The sequence below is a fragment of the Aspergillus karnatakaensis genome, assembly GCF_047715665.1.
Source record: "Aspergillus karnatakaensis strain CBS 102800 unplaced genomic scaffold BJY04scaffold_30, whole genome shotgun sequence".
In the NCBI taxonomy this organism is placed as follows: Eukaryota; Fungi; Ascomycota; class Eurotiomycetes; order Eurotiales; family Aspergillaceae; genus Aspergillus; species Aspergillus karnatakaensis.
Window position 1 is genome coordinate 232,564 of NW_027395742.1, and position 18,160 is coordinate 250,723.

At 52.2% G+C, this 18,160-nt stretch overlaps 4 protein-coding genes across 4 annotated transcripts; 1 reads left to right on the forward strand and 3 right to left on the reverse strand.

Annotated features, from left to right (window-relative positions):
- Positions 1-460: 460 nt before the first annotated feature.
- On the reverse strand, positions 461-2,070 carry BJY04DRAFT_191368 (60S ribosomal protein eL19). Its single transcript, XM_073711633.1, has 4 exons — positions 2,012-2,070; positions 1,802-1,961; positions 1,184-1,604; positions 461-1,112 (listed from the first exon to the last, which is right to left on the reverse strand). Coding segments are annotated over exons 2-4 (573 nt in total). The 5' UTR covers positions 1,804-1,961; positions 2,012-2,070; the 3' UTR covers positions 461-962.
- A 5-nt stretch (positions 2,071-2,075) lies between these two features.
- Positions 2,076-10,664, reverse strand: BJY04DRAFT_228554 (putative translational activator; the record flags this gene model as incomplete). The annotated part of the gene is made up of 9 exons (XM_073718869.1): positions 2,076-2,850; positions 2,900-3,123; positions 3,169-3,324; positions 3,374-3,565; positions 3,612-7,436; positions 7,485-7,679; positions 7,726-10,228; positions 10,259-10,473; positions 10,544-10,664. The coding sequence occupies 9 exons, from the start codon at positions 10,662-10,664 to the stop codon at positions 2,296-2,298; spliced, it is 7,986 nt and encodes a 2,661-aa protein (XP_073570288.1). The 3' UTR covers positions 2,076-2,295.
- Positions 10,665-10,907: 243 nt separating this feature from the next.
- On the forward strand, positions 10,908-15,609 carry BJY04DRAFT_219215 (putative ATP dependent RNA helicase; the record flags this gene model as incomplete). Its single annotated transcript, XM_073716517.1, has 9 exons — positions 10,908-11,646; positions 11,696-12,287; positions 12,334-13,221; positions 13,265-14,035; positions 14,081-14,222; positions 14,269-14,653; positions 14,701-14,914; positions 14,969-15,299; positions 15,394-15,609. 9 exons carry the CDS (start codon positions 10,908-10,910, stop codon positions 15,607-15,609), a joined length of 4,278 nt encoding a protein of 1,425 aa, XP_073570289.1.
- Positions 15,610-15,940: 331 nt separating this feature from the next.
- On the reverse strand, positions 15,941-17,117 carry BJY04DRAFT_191380 (putative GPI anchored protein). The gene is made up of 3 exons (XM_073711634.1): positions 16,783-17,117; positions 16,640-16,722; positions 15,941-16,576 (listed from the first exon to the last, which is right to left on the reverse strand). Exons 1-3 carry the CDS (start codon positions 16,951-16,953, stop codon positions 16,363-16,365), a joined length of 468 nt encoding a protein of 155 aa, XP_073570290.1. The 5' UTR covers positions 16,954-17,117; the 3' UTR covers positions 15,941-16,362.
- Positions 17,118-18,160: the final 1,043 nt, after the last annotated feature.

Below are 18,160 nucleotides of genomic sequence, written 5' to 3' on the forward strand. Positions count from 1 at the left end.
GAAAGAAACAAAAGAGGAAGAAGAAGAAGTAAAGTCCAAGGAAAAGGAAAAGGAAAGAAAACCACCCAGCTGTTGAGGGGGAGAGATAGGTAGGAAAGATGGAGGAACGAGGGGGAGGAGGGGATATTTATATGGCGCCGGTTAGGGCAAACGGAGGCAGTGAAGCTGGGGGTGAAAGACGGCAGGGAATGCTCTGGTGACTGTCGTCCGACTGCAGTGAAAGGGAGAAGGGGTTTGCTATACACTGCAGGAGATTATTCTGTTGGTTTGGGTGGTGGACTACGGCGTTGGTGAAGGAGGGGTTGCTTGCAGCGTACTTTGGCTGGGCGGGCGGCGTTTTGGGATCGATGTCGGTGAAGTATAGGATGGCTGTTTGGTGCTTGCGGGGAACGACGGGGTTACTCCAGGTTGTGGAAATAGTAGGTTGCTGTCAATGCATGAAGCCCGCGGTGACAGAGTCGGTGTATGAGATGTATGCAGCTAGTGAATGTGCTCCTGACACTGTCCGACAGGAGCAGCAGGACTACCGGACTACTCGTGGATACAGCTGAACGTTACGACATTATATTTTGGAGACGGCGTTGACGGGCAGAGGAAAACAGTAGAATGCAATCAAATCCAGGTTGTCATATCACACAAGCGCCATGCCATTGGTTTGGTTAAGAAATCCTTGTTCATATTTTTTCATTCCTTTTCCTCGTTTCCACCAGCCTTCCCTCTCCCTGCCCTCTATGCACTTTTCACCAGAGAAAGAGAGAAGGGGCAAGAAAGAGTCCTTTTCCCTGATCCTATTTCCCAGTCCCAGGGTATCTCGAGCGAATCAATCCCAACGAGCCAGACCAGGAACGTGAAAACAAGCGGAGCGGTCGACCTGTATTGATATCTTCTTGGGCTGATCGATTCCCCAGTTCAGACCTCCGCACCGCCAAAATCCGTCAACGTAGGAAACAAATTCAAAGCATTTACTCCTGCTCCTCGCCGACGAGAGCGTTGCGCTTGGCGTCGAGGCGCTCCTGTCGTCGCTCACGGAGAGCCTTGTTCTTGGCACGCTTGGCGTCCATCTCCTCCTTGAGGAGACGCTCACGCTGGCGCTCAGCCTTGGCCTTTTGGATCTGTGGAAGCAGTCAGCGGCTGTTCCGTCTTTCAACGTATATCATCCCGTCCGTCAACCGCTAGAACTTACGTGTTCGATCAGACCGCGCTTGTGCTTGAAGGTGTTACCCTTGGCGAGGTGGTAGAGCTCGTGGTAGAGGTGCTTGTCGATCTTGCCAGCGGCACGGTAGCGGACGAGGAGACGACGGAGGACACGCATGCGGCGCATCCAGAGGAGGCCGCTGGGCATACGGGCCTCCTTGGTACCCTTGCGCTTACCCAGACCGCGGTGACGGCCGATCCGGCGGGCCTCAGCGAGCTCACGGGCACGGGAGCGAGAGTGCATGGTAACGGGCTTGCGGATGATGAGGCCATCCTTGACGAGCTTGCGGACGGTCTGGCGGGAGTTGGCGTTGGAGATCTCGCTCATCTCATTGGGGTCGAGCCAAATCTTGCGCTTGCCGCAGCCGACCACGGAGGCGGCGAGGCGCTTCTGGGTGCGAAGGTTGACCCTGTTCATCGAGAAAAAGACGCAGTCAGCAACAAGTCTCGCGAGAATTTGCTATCCTGCCCCCAGGGGTGAAAAAGACGAGCGACCACCGGTGTTCGCTAGAACAGTCCTTGGTGGTCGGAAGGTGGGCGAAAATGGCATCAAGAAACAGTATTTCCTCCACATAACAGCAGTATCGACTTCAGGAGATGAACTCACATCTTGATGTCGGCGGTATCGACGGTCGTTGGCGGATGATGTTCGATGCACTCGACAACGGGTTGAATTCCCAAAGTGAGGAGTTTGAGATCCGGGCGGCTGATTAGCTAAGCCACTGTGTTCTAAGCGAGGGCATCCACCTTAGGGTTTGTACCCCACGCTAGCGTCATCGTGAGTCGCCGCCAGTAGGATGGGGTTCATAGTACTGACTAGTTGGATTGCTTTCGCGAGTAAATACTGAAGGTTCAGGTTCAAGATCTGATCCAACTGAGGTAGACTTTGAGTCGAACAGTATCCAGAAATCTGGTGATATCGTTTCGTGAAATCCCTGTTACTCAGTTGTGGCCGCCCGACTCGACCCACGTGACACTACCCTTATCAGGCGAAAGATAACAAACGACGCTTTTTCATTTTCGGATATAGATCCCCAGAACAAATGGGTATGTACGTCTATCTAAACTCATGCAGATCGTAGGTCAGGCATAACCGATTCATCACTCGTCGCCAAACGAGCCCTCCTCCAGCTCGACCTTCCCAATGCTCCACAGCTCCTTCTCGTCGTCAACCTCATCGTTAGACAAACCCAGACCGCCCTGTCCGCCTTCGGCCTCTCTCCGTTCACGAGCCTGGTTCGCAAGACGCAGCGCTACTCGCTTGAAGTAGTCGTTCATGCTCCGCTTAGGTCCAGGCGGCAATTCGGCGCCAGGTCCAGCCATATACTTGTCGAAGACCGCAGTGTCCGAGTCCACCACCGAGAAAATGGATAGGAAGGCGGCTTCTGCTGCTAGCTTGACGGGGATAACCATGTCGCGTACACCGGCGAAGATGGGCGGCGCGAGGAGAGCCAGATGGGGTCTAGTAAGCTCTGGATGGTTCCGGCTGACTGTTCGGATCACCACCAGTGCGAGTCGGCGGGTGTCGGATGGTGTGCCAGGCTGAATGCAGGGTGCTAGCGCTTCAAAGATAGCCTTGTTAGTTTCGAAGCTGTGCTGCTCCTCAAGCAGCAGGTACTTTCCAGCGGCCAGTACACTATTGTCGGAGATGAAGGGCTGTCTTGTTAGCAATTCGCGTAGTCCAGTAGGGGTATCGTAGACTTACATCCTTGTGTGTCACACCGTGGCAGATCAGGTTCTGGGTCTCTGCTGCAAATTGTTCCGTCAGAGATGACGGTGACTCCACAAGCAAAGCGTTCAATCCCAAAATTGACGCGTGGGAGAAGTTTGACGTGAGCACACGGCTCTTGATAAGCGGACCAGCAGAACCTGCAGGGAGAACCTTGACGAGTGCTCCGAGCAACTTGGCGTTGGTGATCGCAACAGCATCTACGGCAATTAGCTTATATAGCTTGTCTTGAGATATGTACTTACCGGTCTGGTCGCTGGCATCATCATCGATGAGAGCCAGAATAGAGTTCTTAGAAGCTTCACTCATGTTACCACCGGCCTTGCCGACGACTTCTTGTAGAGCCTTCATCATGGCATTTCTCACGCCAACATCGGCCGTCTTTGTTCCGGTAATAAGTTCTTCATGATGATTAGCACTGTAAAATTGAGCGAAGCAAGTGTTCCGTACCGGCAATAAGAGGATCAACCCTGGGTGTCAGGGTGATCAAGATTCCAAGACCCTTGGCGGCTCTGTTACGCAGAGTCTCGCTGGTCTGGTCAGCCAGACCTCGAGCAAAGGTTCTTTGAAGCTGTGGCAAGAAAGGCTTGACAGCAAGAGGAATCTTTTGCAGAAGCTTGTTGAGAGTGTAGAAAATAGCACCTGAATTTGTTAGAACCGTACAAAGAAGGCGAGGGAAGGTACCTACATTTGATATCCACAGAACGTTCAGACACGACACGAATGAGCGGACCAGTGATCTGCGTGACGAACGGCTTGAGAGAATCGGCAGCCGTACGGTCGATGACATCCGCAATGGCGAGAGCGGATTGTGTTCGTTGATCGACGCTGCCATTGAGAAGACCCTGCAAGAAAATCGGCAGGATAGCAGTGATACCCTTCGGCAGACTGAAACCAGGAAGGTCGGCTCCAGGAACACCAACACCACGGAGTATCTGTCTTGTTGGCACGGACAAGACTTCCATTTCTTCCTTGCGGAGGTGGGAAGTAAGTCCGCTGAGGGCGGCCCAGGCGGCCTTGACTACTTCCTTGGAGGGGTCATCGAAAGAAATCAACAACACACGGATGAGGTCTTGGTGGTATCTAGAGAAGTCGATGTCCGCATCGGCGAAGAATGACTTGAGATGGTTGGCAGCGTTGGCGCGGCGGTGGTGATCGTCATGCTTGATGAGAGCCAGCATCACGCTCATCATCACGTTGAGGCCATCAAACTCATCCACAGAAACCAAAATGGTATGGAATGCGCTATCGAGTTCTTCGCGTTGCTCGTTATCCTTGCACGAAATGATGTTGTCCATGAGGGTGTTCAAAATAGTAGGCAGTCGGCGAGACATAGCAGAGCCTGCGACTTCCGCCAGAGAAGCAAGCGCCCTGGCGTTGAACGTCGTAATAGGAGAAGTGAGGAGAGTTGGGATAAGGTTGGGAAGGATGATATTGGCACGTGTTTGTTCGGTGAGAAGTGTCAACAGAGCTGACAGAGCCTGCTCGGCGTCTTCGTCGTTCCTCAACAAGAGCAACAGATGAGGCAGAACCTGGTCCACAGCCTTCTTGCCCAGGATTTGTTGCAGGGAGTCGAAAGCATCGGCGGCTGCTTCACGGACATCCTCGTCGTGGTCGACCAACGCCACGCGCACAGTGGCAATGAGAATCTTCTCATAATCCTCAAGGGCATCTGGAGAGGAGGAATTGATAATCTCCTTGAGAGCGATACAGATACCTTGCTTGACTTCGACATCTGATGAGGTCTGGAGGCCATCCTCGAGAGTAGGAAGCAGAGTTGAGAGAACAGACTCTCCGGCCTTCTTGATAAGGTCTCCAAGAGCGTTACTGGCAATGACCTTCTGCTCCATGTTGGAAGAACCAAGGCGACGAATAATAAGCTGTGACAAAGTAGGGACCATCTCCTTGAGAGTCTTGGGCGACGCAACAAGAGATTTCCAGACACCCATGGCCGCGGTCTTGACAAGACCAGAAGTATCGCAGCGACAGATGAACAGTGCAGACAGAACCTTGTCCCTGCGCTCTTCTCCCAGGACCTCGAGCAGCGACTGACCGGCTTGGAGAGCTTCTTCCTCCTCCTCGTCGGCCTCGGCCCTGGCTGTAATACCCGTGATGCTGAAGAGCAGATCACCGACCAGCTCAACGGATGACAACCTGATGCGGTAGCTATCGTCCGCAAGACCACGTTCAAGTTCAGGAAGAAGGAGATCAATGGCCTTGGAAGAGAAGTTCTTGACCAGCAAGCGACCTGCCCGGAGAGAAGTCTCACGAATGGAATCGACATCATCAGCCAAACCAGCCAGGATCGGCGGAATGATCCGGCCAAGGTACTGGGCAAAGCTGTTTCCAAAGCAGGCGGGCAAGTAAATAAAGAGGGTCATGAAACCTTCGCGAACATGAGCCTTGGCGCTGCTGACATTCTGCAGGATAGTTGGCAAGGTCTCCTCGAGTCTGGTTGTACCCAGACCTGCCAGAACCTCGGATAGAGCCTGGGCCGAACCCAATCGGTCGCCAGCGCCAGTGTCTGACTTGAGTGTGGACATGAGGTTGGGGATGAGGTCGGGAAGAGCATCCTCTCCGAGCTTCTCAATCAATGAACCAAGAGCCTTGGATGCAGTAGCACGAGTGGTAGGCACCGGGTCGATAATGGCCAGATTGAGTCCAGAAACAATGATAGGCAGGTGAGAAACAAGGTCCTTGCGCTCCGTAAGATGAGCCAAACTGCCGATGATCTGGGCAGACTTTCGTTTCGTGGCTGACCTATCTCCAAGACCACGCTCAAGGATGCGGACGACGAGAGCCAGTGAAGGCGCGTCAAGATAATGGACGAATTGAACCTTGATGAGGGAATCAAGAGCCTCGTCCGTGAACTTGGTAGGATCACTCAATGCTTTGAGGAGTACGTTGACGAGAGACTTGACTTCAGGGTTGCTGATGACTTCACCGAATCGTTGCAGACTGCGGTTGGCAGCGTTGCGCACTTCCTTGTGAGTGTCGTTCAAGACGACAGTAAGAGGAGGGATGATTTCCGGCAAGCTGGCAGCGAGCTGCTGCGGGTCAAGATAGGCCATGGCTCCGAGTAGATCGCAAGCTCCCTTCTGACTACGCCACTGAGTATCATCCAGACCTTCGAGAAGAGTAGGAAGAATCTGCTTCACGCCATAAGAGCTGAGATTTGCGAAACAAGCCTTTGCAGTGTACAGACAGGCATCGCGGACATCCATGCTTGGGTCTCCAAAGCTGGCAAGGAGTTGCGGCACCACTTGAATAACATATGGCTCGAATGTGCGGCCAAGGATTGTTGCAAACAGTTCATATGCTAGGAGAGCTCCAAGTCTCTGGTGCGGTTCCTTCTTGTTCTCGGAAGCATCTTGGAGGTGGGACATGACCCGGTACTGGCGCAGGGTGGAGATACCCCGGCCTTTGACAATGCCGGCTAATCCATAAGCTGCACCACGTTGAGTGGCATATTTTTTCGTCTGCAAAAGCTGATCGAGCATTTCCTGGACGTACTGTCCGCTCTGCTCTCCAGCAAGTCGGATCAATGGCGGAAGACAGTCGGAGACCGCAGACTGAACAGACTCAGAGGGTGTAGGGAGGGTAGCAAGAAGTCTCTTGATGACAGTTTGCAGACGGGGGTCATCGGCCTTGAGATGGCGGGCGAGGGATCCGTAAAGAACGACGACAGCCTCGTTGAGAAGATCAGAGGTCTCGCTTCCTTTGTCTGATGTTTCTAAAGTTGTCTCCAGAAGCTTCATGAGCTCTTCTACCTTCTCCTGCCCGCGGGCAGCAATGACAGCCCTGCCACTGGCGGCCATTTGAGCCCTCACCGTGCCGTTACGGTCAATAAGAGGTCCTCTTTCGATCAAGAACCGCAAGAAAGAGACAATGGCGTCGCCTTCGAATGAGTTTTGCATGGCTCCGAAGGCTAAAGCAATACCACTGCGGGATTCGAAATGGTCTGCATTCTCGACCTTCTTTGGCATTCCGTACTTGTCTTTCTCGGGCTCCTTAGGCCGAATCTCGACTTCGTACTTCGACTGCAGTTGAGAGACAATGTCACCGAATACGGAGGGGTTGATCTCAACAGCATGTGCTAGCGCACGAGCAGCGGCGCCTCGAAGGTTCGAATCTTGAGAGTCAAGGTATGGGATGAGCTTTCCGTAAGCAGTTTCATCAACCTCCAGAGCATTCTCCTCCCAAATGCTATCAGCAACCTCGGCGTTCTCCTCCACATGATCATGACATTCAAGCCAGATATGCTCAGAGAAGTCAAGGTCGGTCAGGTCGATTTCGGCATCGATGGCTTGTAGAACTGACGACCGCACAGATGATTCTGATACATTAGTACCCTTGAGAAGCACATCAAGCTCGTCTGTGCTGATATTATCCGCAATGCTTCGGCTAACATCAAGAAGAGTGTCTTTAATAAGCTTATAATGCTGGGTGTACTTCTGCATTGAGGTAATCAGTTGATCAAGAACCTCTACTCGCGGGAGACGGTTGTCGGTGACTAGATGCTGGAGTTAGTGCGGCTCTTGCTATCATTAAAAAGACTTACATGAGCCGGCGTGGAAGGACAAGATTTCGAGAGCAAGTAGTACCTGCTCACCCTCTTCTTCGCCCTTCTCTTCTTCCACTCCGTTGCGGGTAAGAATCGTGAATAGGAGGGGCAGGGCGTAGGCCAGAGAAGAGTTGTCAAGAGGGCGCTGCTCAGACGCGAAACGCAAGCGGTAGAGGATACGCGTTACAAGCTCTGTGTTCGGTTAGCCATGCACTCAATACGAGTCGGCAGAACTCACTTCCAAGAGGCTCTACTTCCATCTCAGCTGGTAGAGAGCCCTTGCTGATCGCCCTGAGTGTTGCGATACCAACAAATGGTCGAAGAGGACCAAGACGTGATGAGAGCTTCTCTGAGCACTTGATATACGCTTTCGGAACGACGTCTCCAGAGAACAAGCCCGCTCCAGCCTTCGACAAGGCCAGTAGTGATGTAAGCGCAGGATTGATCCAGTCATCAGCTTCGATAGCCGGTCCAGCAGCCAGACCCTGAATGATTCCACTGCCTCGTTCGATCCTTTTCACCTCGCGCAGAACTTCTTCGCGGATCTTGGCTTCCTTTGCGAGCTGGGCTCTAACCTTGGCTTGCTCGTCAGCAGTGAGTTTCTTGGGTTTTTCGCCCTGTTTCTGAGCCAGATGCGCCCGCATCTCCTGCTCCCATTTGAGGATGTCGTAGTCTTTGGTATTCTTGTCAAATGTTTGTTTTGACTTTGTGTTTAGTACATCTACAAACATGGTCCCTTCTGGAGTTCTGGCGATCGCAGCATCAGTAGGGGTAATCTTGGAGGCACGAGAAACGTCCAGATCCTCTTTAATCTGATTGACAAGTTGAGAAACCATGACATCAGGGGCGACGAAAGCCAAGTCACCGGCTGCAGCCCAGATAGCAGTATCAATTTGTGGCACCTTGGACTGAACGGGATGATCTTGCACCTGGACCAATTGCTTGATACAGTCATCAGGGAATTCGCGTACAAGATCCCCAGGATCAGTGCCTGTCCTCAGGCAGAGGTCAATCCACGAGACATTCGGGATAGACTCCGGTCGTCCGAGAAGTAGTAGGTCAATAAGTTGTTTCTTGAGGTCGGTTTTGGTCTGATCAGAAACTTCCGTGGACGGCGCTGGGCATATCGCTTTTGCGACCAAGTGAAGGAACCTTTGGCTCTCAGGGCCAGCAGAAACAGGAGCGGACTCCTTCTCTCCAGCCCTGAAGGCAAGAATCCAGGCCCAGAGCGCGTCTGTGATCACCCGGCTCATCGCACCGACATCCTTCTGGTGTACATTGGCCAGAGCACGGGCGGATTCGTCCCGAACGTTGGTCTGGACGCCTGGTGCAACGATAGCATAGATGAACGCCTCGCCCCAGGCAATTTTGGCCTGCGCCTCGGCCTTCTCGAACTTGGTCGCCAAAGGAACGGCGGCCAGAGTCCTAACAGCCCATTGAAGCTCTGCCTGAGAGGACAACTTGGAGTACGCCTTGGGGTTGAGTAGAAATGCTGGCTTTGGTTGTAAAACCATAGATTGGCCGACTGTCTCTTCCCAGGCCGCTTGATCGAATTTCTCGGTCGCAGACAATCGCCCGAAGAGGGCGAGATACACATATGCCGTGAAAAGCGCACCACTCTGTGCCGAGGGCAGCGGGTTTGAGGTCACCTCCTTGAAAATATCCTTCAGCTTGGCCAGGAATTTCGTCATAAAAGGCTCAACCTCAGGGCTCGCCAGGGTTGTAGGTTCGGTCTGCCAGACCGCTTCGCCGATGTTGAGTTGCCACAGCTTCCGGAAGGGAATCTTCTTATCAGCTGCTCCTTTAACGATAGCGTTGACGACGTCGTCACTAATTTTGACCTTTTGCTGGATGAGGTGTGTAAGGTGCTTTGCGAATGCCCTGATCTCTTGCTCCAGCGCAGGCTCGTTCGACTCGCGTGCGAAAACCGGTACAAATCCTTGCACAATGTCTTTGGAAATGTCGGGTGTGGGTGAAATGGCAGAGAGTGCTTGAGCATAGATAGCACGCTGCTCAGGACTTGTGATCTTCTGGGTCTTCAAGGGACCAATGACCTCGCCGGCAATCTTGAGTAGTAGACTCTCGTTCTTCGACTTGGAGATGATGGACTCGAATGACTGTAGTGCACCTTGTCTAATAGCAGGATTATTAGATTTCATGCTAGACAGCAAGTGCTTCAACAGCCGGGCGTGCAGTACTTCCGAAAGGTCGATTTCTTCTGGAAGAGATGAGAAAAGGGAAGGGACTAGCCCGCTGAAGACGACCTCCGGAGATCGCAGGATGGCTTTTTCCAGCGGAGGAAGGATTTCCGCTGTGAGATCCTCCTCAGTGACGAAATTCTCGAAAAAGTCGGCCATGCCACTGGCAATGTGCGCAGGCGGTGCGGATTTGGTTCCAACCAGCTCCTTGATGTAGTATGCGCTGATTATCTTCTTGTCTTCCTCCAGAACAGGCTTCTTCCCGTTTAGGCGTGCGGAAACACCACAGATCACTCCAATGAATGGCGCATTCTTCTGTCCAATAGTCGCATTGCTAGTCAAACGTTGAACAGACTGGTGGATAGCATCGTCACCCCAGGTCTTGTCGGAGAATACTGCACGTAACGCACGTCTTGTAACCCTCAAAGCAGACTGCCTCACTGCAGGCTTAGGATGAGCGGCCAGACATGTCTCCAGGGCCCGTGCATCCAGCGCGATTGTATCCAGTACGAGGGAAAGCGGGGTTTCGGTGCCCTTGAGGACCTGCAGCAGGATTGAGCACCATTCCAGAACGACCAGTGCCGATGCAGCATCCAAGCTCGATTTCGATGCCTCAACTTGCAACTCCGAGACCAAGTATTTGAGATCGTCGGTTGGGATAGGTTCCTGGAGCAGCGAGCGGAGGCATTGCTGAACGGCCTGGCGAGAGGGGCGGTCAATGTATCGTGGTATCGTTTGTAGAAGCAGCTCTAAAATAGGCTGATGGGTGTTCTCCGGTAGATCGGACCCTGTATAGAAGAAGAACCAAGCAAGCGGTCAGAATTGGGCTGCATTCCACGGAGGAGGGGCGGGCAATACCGATTTTCTCGCGGAGATCATTGAGAGCGCGGACTCTGCGCGAGGTCGAACTTGAGAGGAGTACGACGCGCAGGTTCTCGAAATCTCCGGATTTCACCTGGTCCCATGGAAATTCGTCCATGTTAGGTGGTCGGGAGCATGTCGTTTCGTCTCGTCAGAACCTCGTGGTGTTGTATGCTGTCATAAGAGTTTTCGACGGTTTTGTGTGGGGAAGAGGAGCTTCGCCGCCTTCCGCCCTCCTGCATCATCCTCCCTCACTTTTCCATGCTTTACGTGACTCATTGTGATTCATTTTGCTTTCAGCTTTTGAATTCGTTATCCTGCGAGGCTGCTGAGCCTGTCAAGAGCGCTGTAGCGCCGCATTATGCCGCCGAATAACAAGAAAAAGAAGAAGCCCGCATCGAACCCTGCCCGCGGATTCGCAACGGTCTCCGTCCCCTCCAAAGTCAAGCCCGTCGAGTCGTCCGAACCGGCCTCGACAGTTGAGTCCAAGTCTGTATCGGAAAGCGAACGGCCTACTCCTGCGGAACCGGTCCAGACCGCGCCAAAACCGAACGAAGACCCGTCTTTACAGAACTACACCCCGGAGGAACTAGAACGGCACTTGGAGGACGCCGAGTTGCAGATACTGGTTGAGAAACATGCTGCAAAGTGCAAGAGCGATGCCATTCGTCAGGCCGTCAAGCTAGAGACTGAACGAAGAGTTCTCCGGCAGCAGGCGGTCCCGATCAATCTTCTTGAATGGCTTCCCACTGACGTCGTGGGTTCTATACTTGGCCTTGCCGAGGCTGAGGAACAGGCGCTGAGCCCACAGCCAGTTCGCGACAAGCGGGCAGTCTTGGAAGATGAGCTGTGCACAAAGCTTTGGGTCTTGAAGGACACACTCTTGAAACTAGGGTTTCCTGAAAATAGAGTTGAGGATGCATTGAAGCATGTTTTGGTGTATTTTCCTGCCAACTTCGCCACAACTCGAGATGTGGTTTGCAACTTAGACGAGGCGCTCGACTGGCTTGCAATTCACTGTCATGCCGATGAATTGCCATCATATACTCAGACGAACGGCCAGCGCAAAGACGCGGACAAGAACGTCTCCTGGATTTCCGGTAACCCTAGGCTCGTGTCGCATGAGGCCAATGCGCTAACATGCATCAGATCGTGAGTCGTCTGGACAGTCAACTCCTAAGCATAGTTTCAAACAGCAAAAAGCAAAGCCTGTTGTCAAGGATGTTATTCCTCAGCCCGATCCTTATGAGTCCGATAGCTCACTCGACCCGGACACTTTGGTTCCGACGTATCTGGACCTGCAGACCCGGTTGTATAATCTTCAGCCGGATCTTTACGATAAACCAAAGAAAGGGAAGAAAGGCCGTGAGCCTGCTGGCGTTACTGATCCTCAAGCAATAAAACTCCAACGTAAGATTACGGCTATCGAAAATGACGTGCTCTTTGACCGGAAGGAGGCAGAGTTCTTCTGGAGAGAAAAACTGGACGAACTCAGGAAAGAGTCTGCAATCTTCCGACGGACTGAAGCCACTGAAAAAGAGCCTGAGAAGGAGCCAGAGCCAGATACTGCGCCTCTCGAGACCGATGATCTTCTTGGTGACATGTTTCAGGATGAGGAGCCAACGCTTGAGCTTGGAGTGATTACAGAAGAGCTCAACAAGGCCTCCATTACCATCCGGGACTTTGGCAAGTGGACGGGCCTGAGCCCTCGCCGTGTCCTAGAAGAGGCATGCAAGGCACGGTATGTAATCGACGAAAATATACTAGCTCGTGCTAATTGTGTCAAGGGACACCGGAAGTAAAGTCACGTTCAAGGATATATCCTCTTCCTCGCATTCAAATCGAACGGCGCTCGAGGTGAGGTGGTCCAAGCCGCAAGAGCTACCAGCTCCATTCTCCCAAGAAGCGGTCACGCTCAAGTCCAACTCATATGCCACCTTTGTCTCTATGGATAAGATAGCGACACCGACTTCGCAACAAGCCGAGTCGTTCGCATCTACCTTTGCTCTTTTCATCCTATTTCCACAGAACTCTAAAGAAGGAAAGGCGTATCTGCGACTTCCGGCCGCGTGGCGAGATCTTTGGACCGAGTTTGCGAACGCGAAAAAGGCGCAAGAAGATGAGGCTGACAAGCAGGTTGTCAAGGACTTGAGGAAGCTCATACAGGAAAATCACGGTGCATTCGAGGATGACGTTGTGCTTTCAGATAACTTCCGAAGGAGAAACGGTACCCCACGAAATCGATCCCCTGCAAAAACAGGTGCAAAGGAGATCTCTTGCCCCAGCGACCAATTGGCACGGATCTGGGCAGAGAAGATGTCAACGCCAAATTTCCAGTACATGGTCCAAGGAAGGATGAATCTGCCTATCTGGGCTTTCAAGAACGAAATTCTAAGTACGCTGGACAGTCATCGTGCGATTATCATTTGCAGTGAGACTGGTAGCGGTAAGAGTACACAGATTCCGTCGTTCATCCTTGAGCACGAGATGCTGTCAGGGCGTCCTTGCAAGATCTACGTTACCGAGCCGCGACGTATTTCAGCCATATCGCTCGCGCGGAGAGTGAGCGAGGAGTTGGGGGAGAGCAAGAACGACATTGGGACATCACGCTCATTAATCGGTTTTGCGGTCAGGCTAGAGAGCAAAGTTAGTCAAGCCACTCGGCTTGTATTTGCGTATGTCGCTCCATCAATATTTAGGCTTTGCTAACTGGAACAGTACGACCGGTGTGGTGGTTCGCATGCTGGAGCGGCCTGACGACTTTCAAGATGTCACTCACGTCGTGCTGGACGAAGTACACGAGCGTTCCATTGACAGCGACTTCCTTCTCATCGTCCTCCGGCGGTTGATGCAGAAGCGCCCAGACCTAAAACTGATTCTCATGTCTGCTACGCTGGAAGCCAATCGCTTTTCGACGTATTTAGGTGGTGTGCCTGTGTTGAACATTCCAGGACGGACCTTCCCTGTGGAAACGAAATTCCTAGAAGATGCAGTTGAACTGACGCGGTATCGACTGACTGAGCACGAATCTAACGTTTCCTACGATGAGGATGAAGACGATGTTGAAACAAGCCAAGGTGAGGCAAATGGGGTGCAAGCATCACTCGAAAGCTACACCAAGCAAACGAGGGAGACGGTGGCCAACTTCGACGAGTATCGATTGGACTACCAGCTACTGAAGCGACTGCTGATGAAGCTTGCAACGGCTCCGGAGATGGAGTACTATAGCAAAGCCATATTGGTGTTCTTACCCGGTATGGCAGAAATTCGCCGATTGAATGACGAGCTTTTAGCAGAGCCAGTCTTCCAACAAGGATGGATTGTGCATGCCCTTCACTCGTCTATTGCCAGTGAAGATCAGGAGAAGGCTTTCGTTGTTCCTCCTGATGGCATGCGAAAGATTGTGATTGCCACCAACATTGCAGAAACCGGTATTACGATCCCAGATATCACTGCTGTTATTGATGCTGGCAAGGAGAAGACCATGCGGTGCGTATACAACCTAATCTTACGAATGACGCTCTAATGAAGTAGGTTCGACGAGCGACGTCAGCTGTCACGCTTAGTCGAAGCGTTCATCTCCCGAGCAAACGCAAAGCAACGACGCGGTCGAGCCGGTCGTGTTCAGCGCGGTATATGCTTCCACATGTTCACCAAACACCGACATGACAAACTCGTATGCCCCCCAATCCTCATCTTCGAACCCAACACTAATGGCTCAGCTCGCGGAACAACAAACTCCGGAGATGCTCCGACTCTCGCTGCAAGATCTCGTGCTCCGAGTCAAGATCTGCAAGCTCGGCGAGGTCGAGCCAACCCTGCTGGAAGCGCTGGACCCGCCCTCCTCGAAAAACATCCGGAGGGCGATTGACGCTTTGAAGGAGGTCAAGGCTTTGACCACGACGGAGAATCTTACTCCCCTGGGACTGCAGCTGGCCAAGCTGCCACTCGATGTCTTTTTAGGTAAACTTATCATCCACGGGGCGTTCTTCAAGTGTCTAGATGCGGCGATCAGCATTGCCGCGATCCTGTCATGCAAGTCGCCGTTTGTGAACACAATGGGCTCGAATGCGCAGAAGGATGCTGTTCGGTTGTCCTTCAGAAGGGGTATGTTAAAGTCCCTTGTTACTGCATACAGAATACTGACAGCCAAGGCGACTCGGACCTACTCACCGTCTACAACGCATACACGGTCTGGAAACACCACCGGAGCACCCCCGGTGCCAGCGAGTTCGCCTTCTGCCGGAAGAACTTCCTCAGCCCACAAACCCTACTCAACATCGAAGACGTGAAGCTCCAACTCATGGTCTCGATCGCCGACGCAGGCCTCATCACCCTCGACGCATCCCAAAAGGCGTCTTTGAACCGGTACCTACCCCCGCTACCCTTCCCCGCCTGTTCCTCCAAAACTAACTATATCAGTGCCCGCTCCACCCGCCAACGCCACTTCTTCACCACCCCACCATCCCACGATACAAACAACCTTAACGACACGCTCATAACCTCCATCATCGCCTGGAGCTTCTACCCGAAACTCCTAACGCGCGAAGGCAAAGGATGGCGCAACATCGCAAACAACCAAGCCGTCACGCTCCACCCAACCTCCGTAAACAAGGGCTCCGACCCGAATTTCGTAAAATACGTCAGTTACTACCATATCATGCAAGGACGAGGGAAGAACTACAACGCTTTCGAGACGAGCGCTGTCGAGGACTTCGCTGTTGGTGTGTTAGCGGGGGAGGGCGATTTCAAGGTATGCACCCCTAACTCACTTACTCTTCCTTCCTTCCTTCCTTTCCTCTCAATTCACTCTTCATTCTGAGAAGATGCTAATAATAATGTCCCAGATGTACGCCGGCATCCTCTCAATCGACAACAACCGCATCCGGTTCTCGATCCGAGACTGGAAGTCCATGGTTGCGATCAAGTTCCTCTCGATGAAGATTCGCGAGATACTTGCGGGCTTTTTCAAAGACCCGGGTGTGCCGCTAAGCTATAAGCAGAGGCAGTGGATGGAAATTTGGGAGAATATCTTCCAGATGAGGGTTGCCAGGCAGACGTGAATACAATTAGCAATTGGGCACGTAAGTATAGATAGAGTTAAGAGGAAGTTGGTTAGAAGCTAAGGATAGATTCTTATCGACATCCGGTTCTAGATCGCGATAAAATTATAAATCAAAAGTCATACATATACATATATATATTTATATATATTAGCAACATTTACCCGCAAATTAGGGTAAGCACAGAGCTAGCTCTAGAGAAAGTCCGTACTGCAGGAAATGCGAATCATGCCTCTCATGAAACCAAGGTCGACGCCTGGGACATTTATATTTATATAGACCAATCACTCTGTTTGGTATGATTACGATTTAATTCTCAGATGAGGTCAAGTTGGTCAACGGGATCATAGAAGCATTAAATTACCCAATTAGCTTATACAATAGCAGTAGCAGCAGCAGCAGCATACACACACAAGAAAAAACCAAGTCCAGTCATGAAGATACAAGAAAGGTAATATGTATATAATCTGGTTCAAAGTCAAAAATCGAAATCAGAAAGCGAGGAAAGCAAATAATATGTATAGTAAGGTGTAGGTATCTGTCGTATTTCATCGGCCACAGGGGGCCAAATCAATCAATCAATCAATCAACTCAACTCAACTCGGCTCGGTTCAACTTCAACATTCAATAAGTTCGGTTCTTCTCTCTTCTCCTTCTCTCCGGTCCGATCTTCTCCTAGCATCCCCACACCTGATTGTCTCTCTCCATCATGCTTCCTCGGCTACTCTGAACGGCTTATTCGCGATAAGGCGCTTAGAGGAGGGCAGCGACGACACCGAAGAGACCGGCGACGGCACCAGCGCCGACAGCAGCACGGCTGGCGCCACCGGTGAACTCAGGGGCGGCAGGGGTGGTGGTGGAGGCGGGGGGTCCGGTAGGGTGGACGTCGGTAGGGGCGGAGGGGATGACGGGGACGCTGGTGGGGATGACGGGGACGGAGGGGGTGGGAGTTCCAGTAGGGGTGGAGCTGGTGGTTTGTTAGTTGCGCGTTCAAGGGGTGGAAAATGCGGGAGGTTAGTGATTGACGTACCAGGCCTTGCAGCGGGTGATGGTGGTGGTCAGGAGAGGGCGGGTGATGGTGTAGGGGCCGTTGGAGAGGGTGACAGTGCCAGGCTGTGATATAGTTAGTGTCGCGTTCCCCCAGTCTTCGCACACCAGCGGTGGTAAACATACAGTCTCAACGGGGATGATCTCAGTACCGACGCTGAGGGTGGTGGAGGCAGCGCAGTAGGTGGTGTAGTCGGTAACGGTGATGGTGGTGTAGACCTCCTCCTCTTCGGCGTGGCCGTGGGCAACAGCACCAACGGCAAGGAGAGCAGCAACGGCAGCGAAAGAGAACTTCATTTTGAATGATATGGTTGAACAAACGAGAGGATTATCGAATTAATCGAAGTAAAAGAGTGTGGTGCTTGGAAAGCGTGGTAAAAAGAATGTACTCGGTATAAAAACCGGAAGTGAGAGCGTTTGGCAGAGATGGGCTTCTGAGAACGGGCTGGAGAGAAAGAGAAGAAAGGGAGCGAGAGGAGAGCAGAGGAAACGGGGGCAAGTAATATAAACACTGCTAAACAGCGGATTCAGGAACCAGGCCCAGGGCAAAAGAGAAACTAGCGCCTTAGTGTGGCTTCGGTGGTCGAATCGTTGCATCTTCAGGGGCTTGTTGGTGGAGGCTACCTCGACACTAATTTCCTTTCAATCTTCTTAATTTCTTCTCATAGGGGTTGACTTTGGCTGATGATCTCCACGTTCTCCTTCCCTCATGGCTTTTCGAACCAGTCTGGACTTGCAGAAGCAGTTCGCTGTTCCCCTGCCCAGCGCCGAGCAAATGCTCTGGTACCTGAAGGCTGAAAGAGATTCAGGTACACACTGTCAACAGTCAACACACCCCCTGTCAGGGACACCCTCTCGGACCATGGTTCCCCCTGATCTCTCGCTCGGTCTAAAAGACTGAAAATGGGTGATCATCGGCTAGTTGTGATAAAGTCAGTGCGCTTGCTGTCTTCACAAAGAAAGTTCATTAAAGGTTCTGCTTCAATATTTGCTCTTGCTCCCTTGCTGTGCGACAGACTCCGGGTTGTTGTCCTTGATTCGAGGGCACGTCAGAAGCCGTCGCAGAGTGACACATGCTGCTTACGACCTGCAAGGGCAGAGTCAGCAGGTTACTTGGTGACAATCACCTGCGTACACCCCGTAGGGATATGCCGGACAGCACTTTATGCCAACTCAGTACTCCGTAGCCACGACCTGAGACTCGAGAGTCTGGAGGTGAGGAGAACAGCGAATCTAGACTCGACACGACACAATGAGGGTGACGATCACGGAGACAAGCGACCCGATCAAGACAACAAATTGGCGACAGTCAACGAGGGAAAGATTTATTGATGACATTCGTATACTCTCATCTAGCTCTACCTCACTACTGTATCGGAACAATCTCCTCCCCTCCTCCTCACCGCTTCACCCCAGGATTCTCAATGCTGAACCACAACAATTCCAATCTGATGGTTCTTTGCCCCTAAAAGGATGGTGAGAGGCGGGGACATGGCCGCATCGC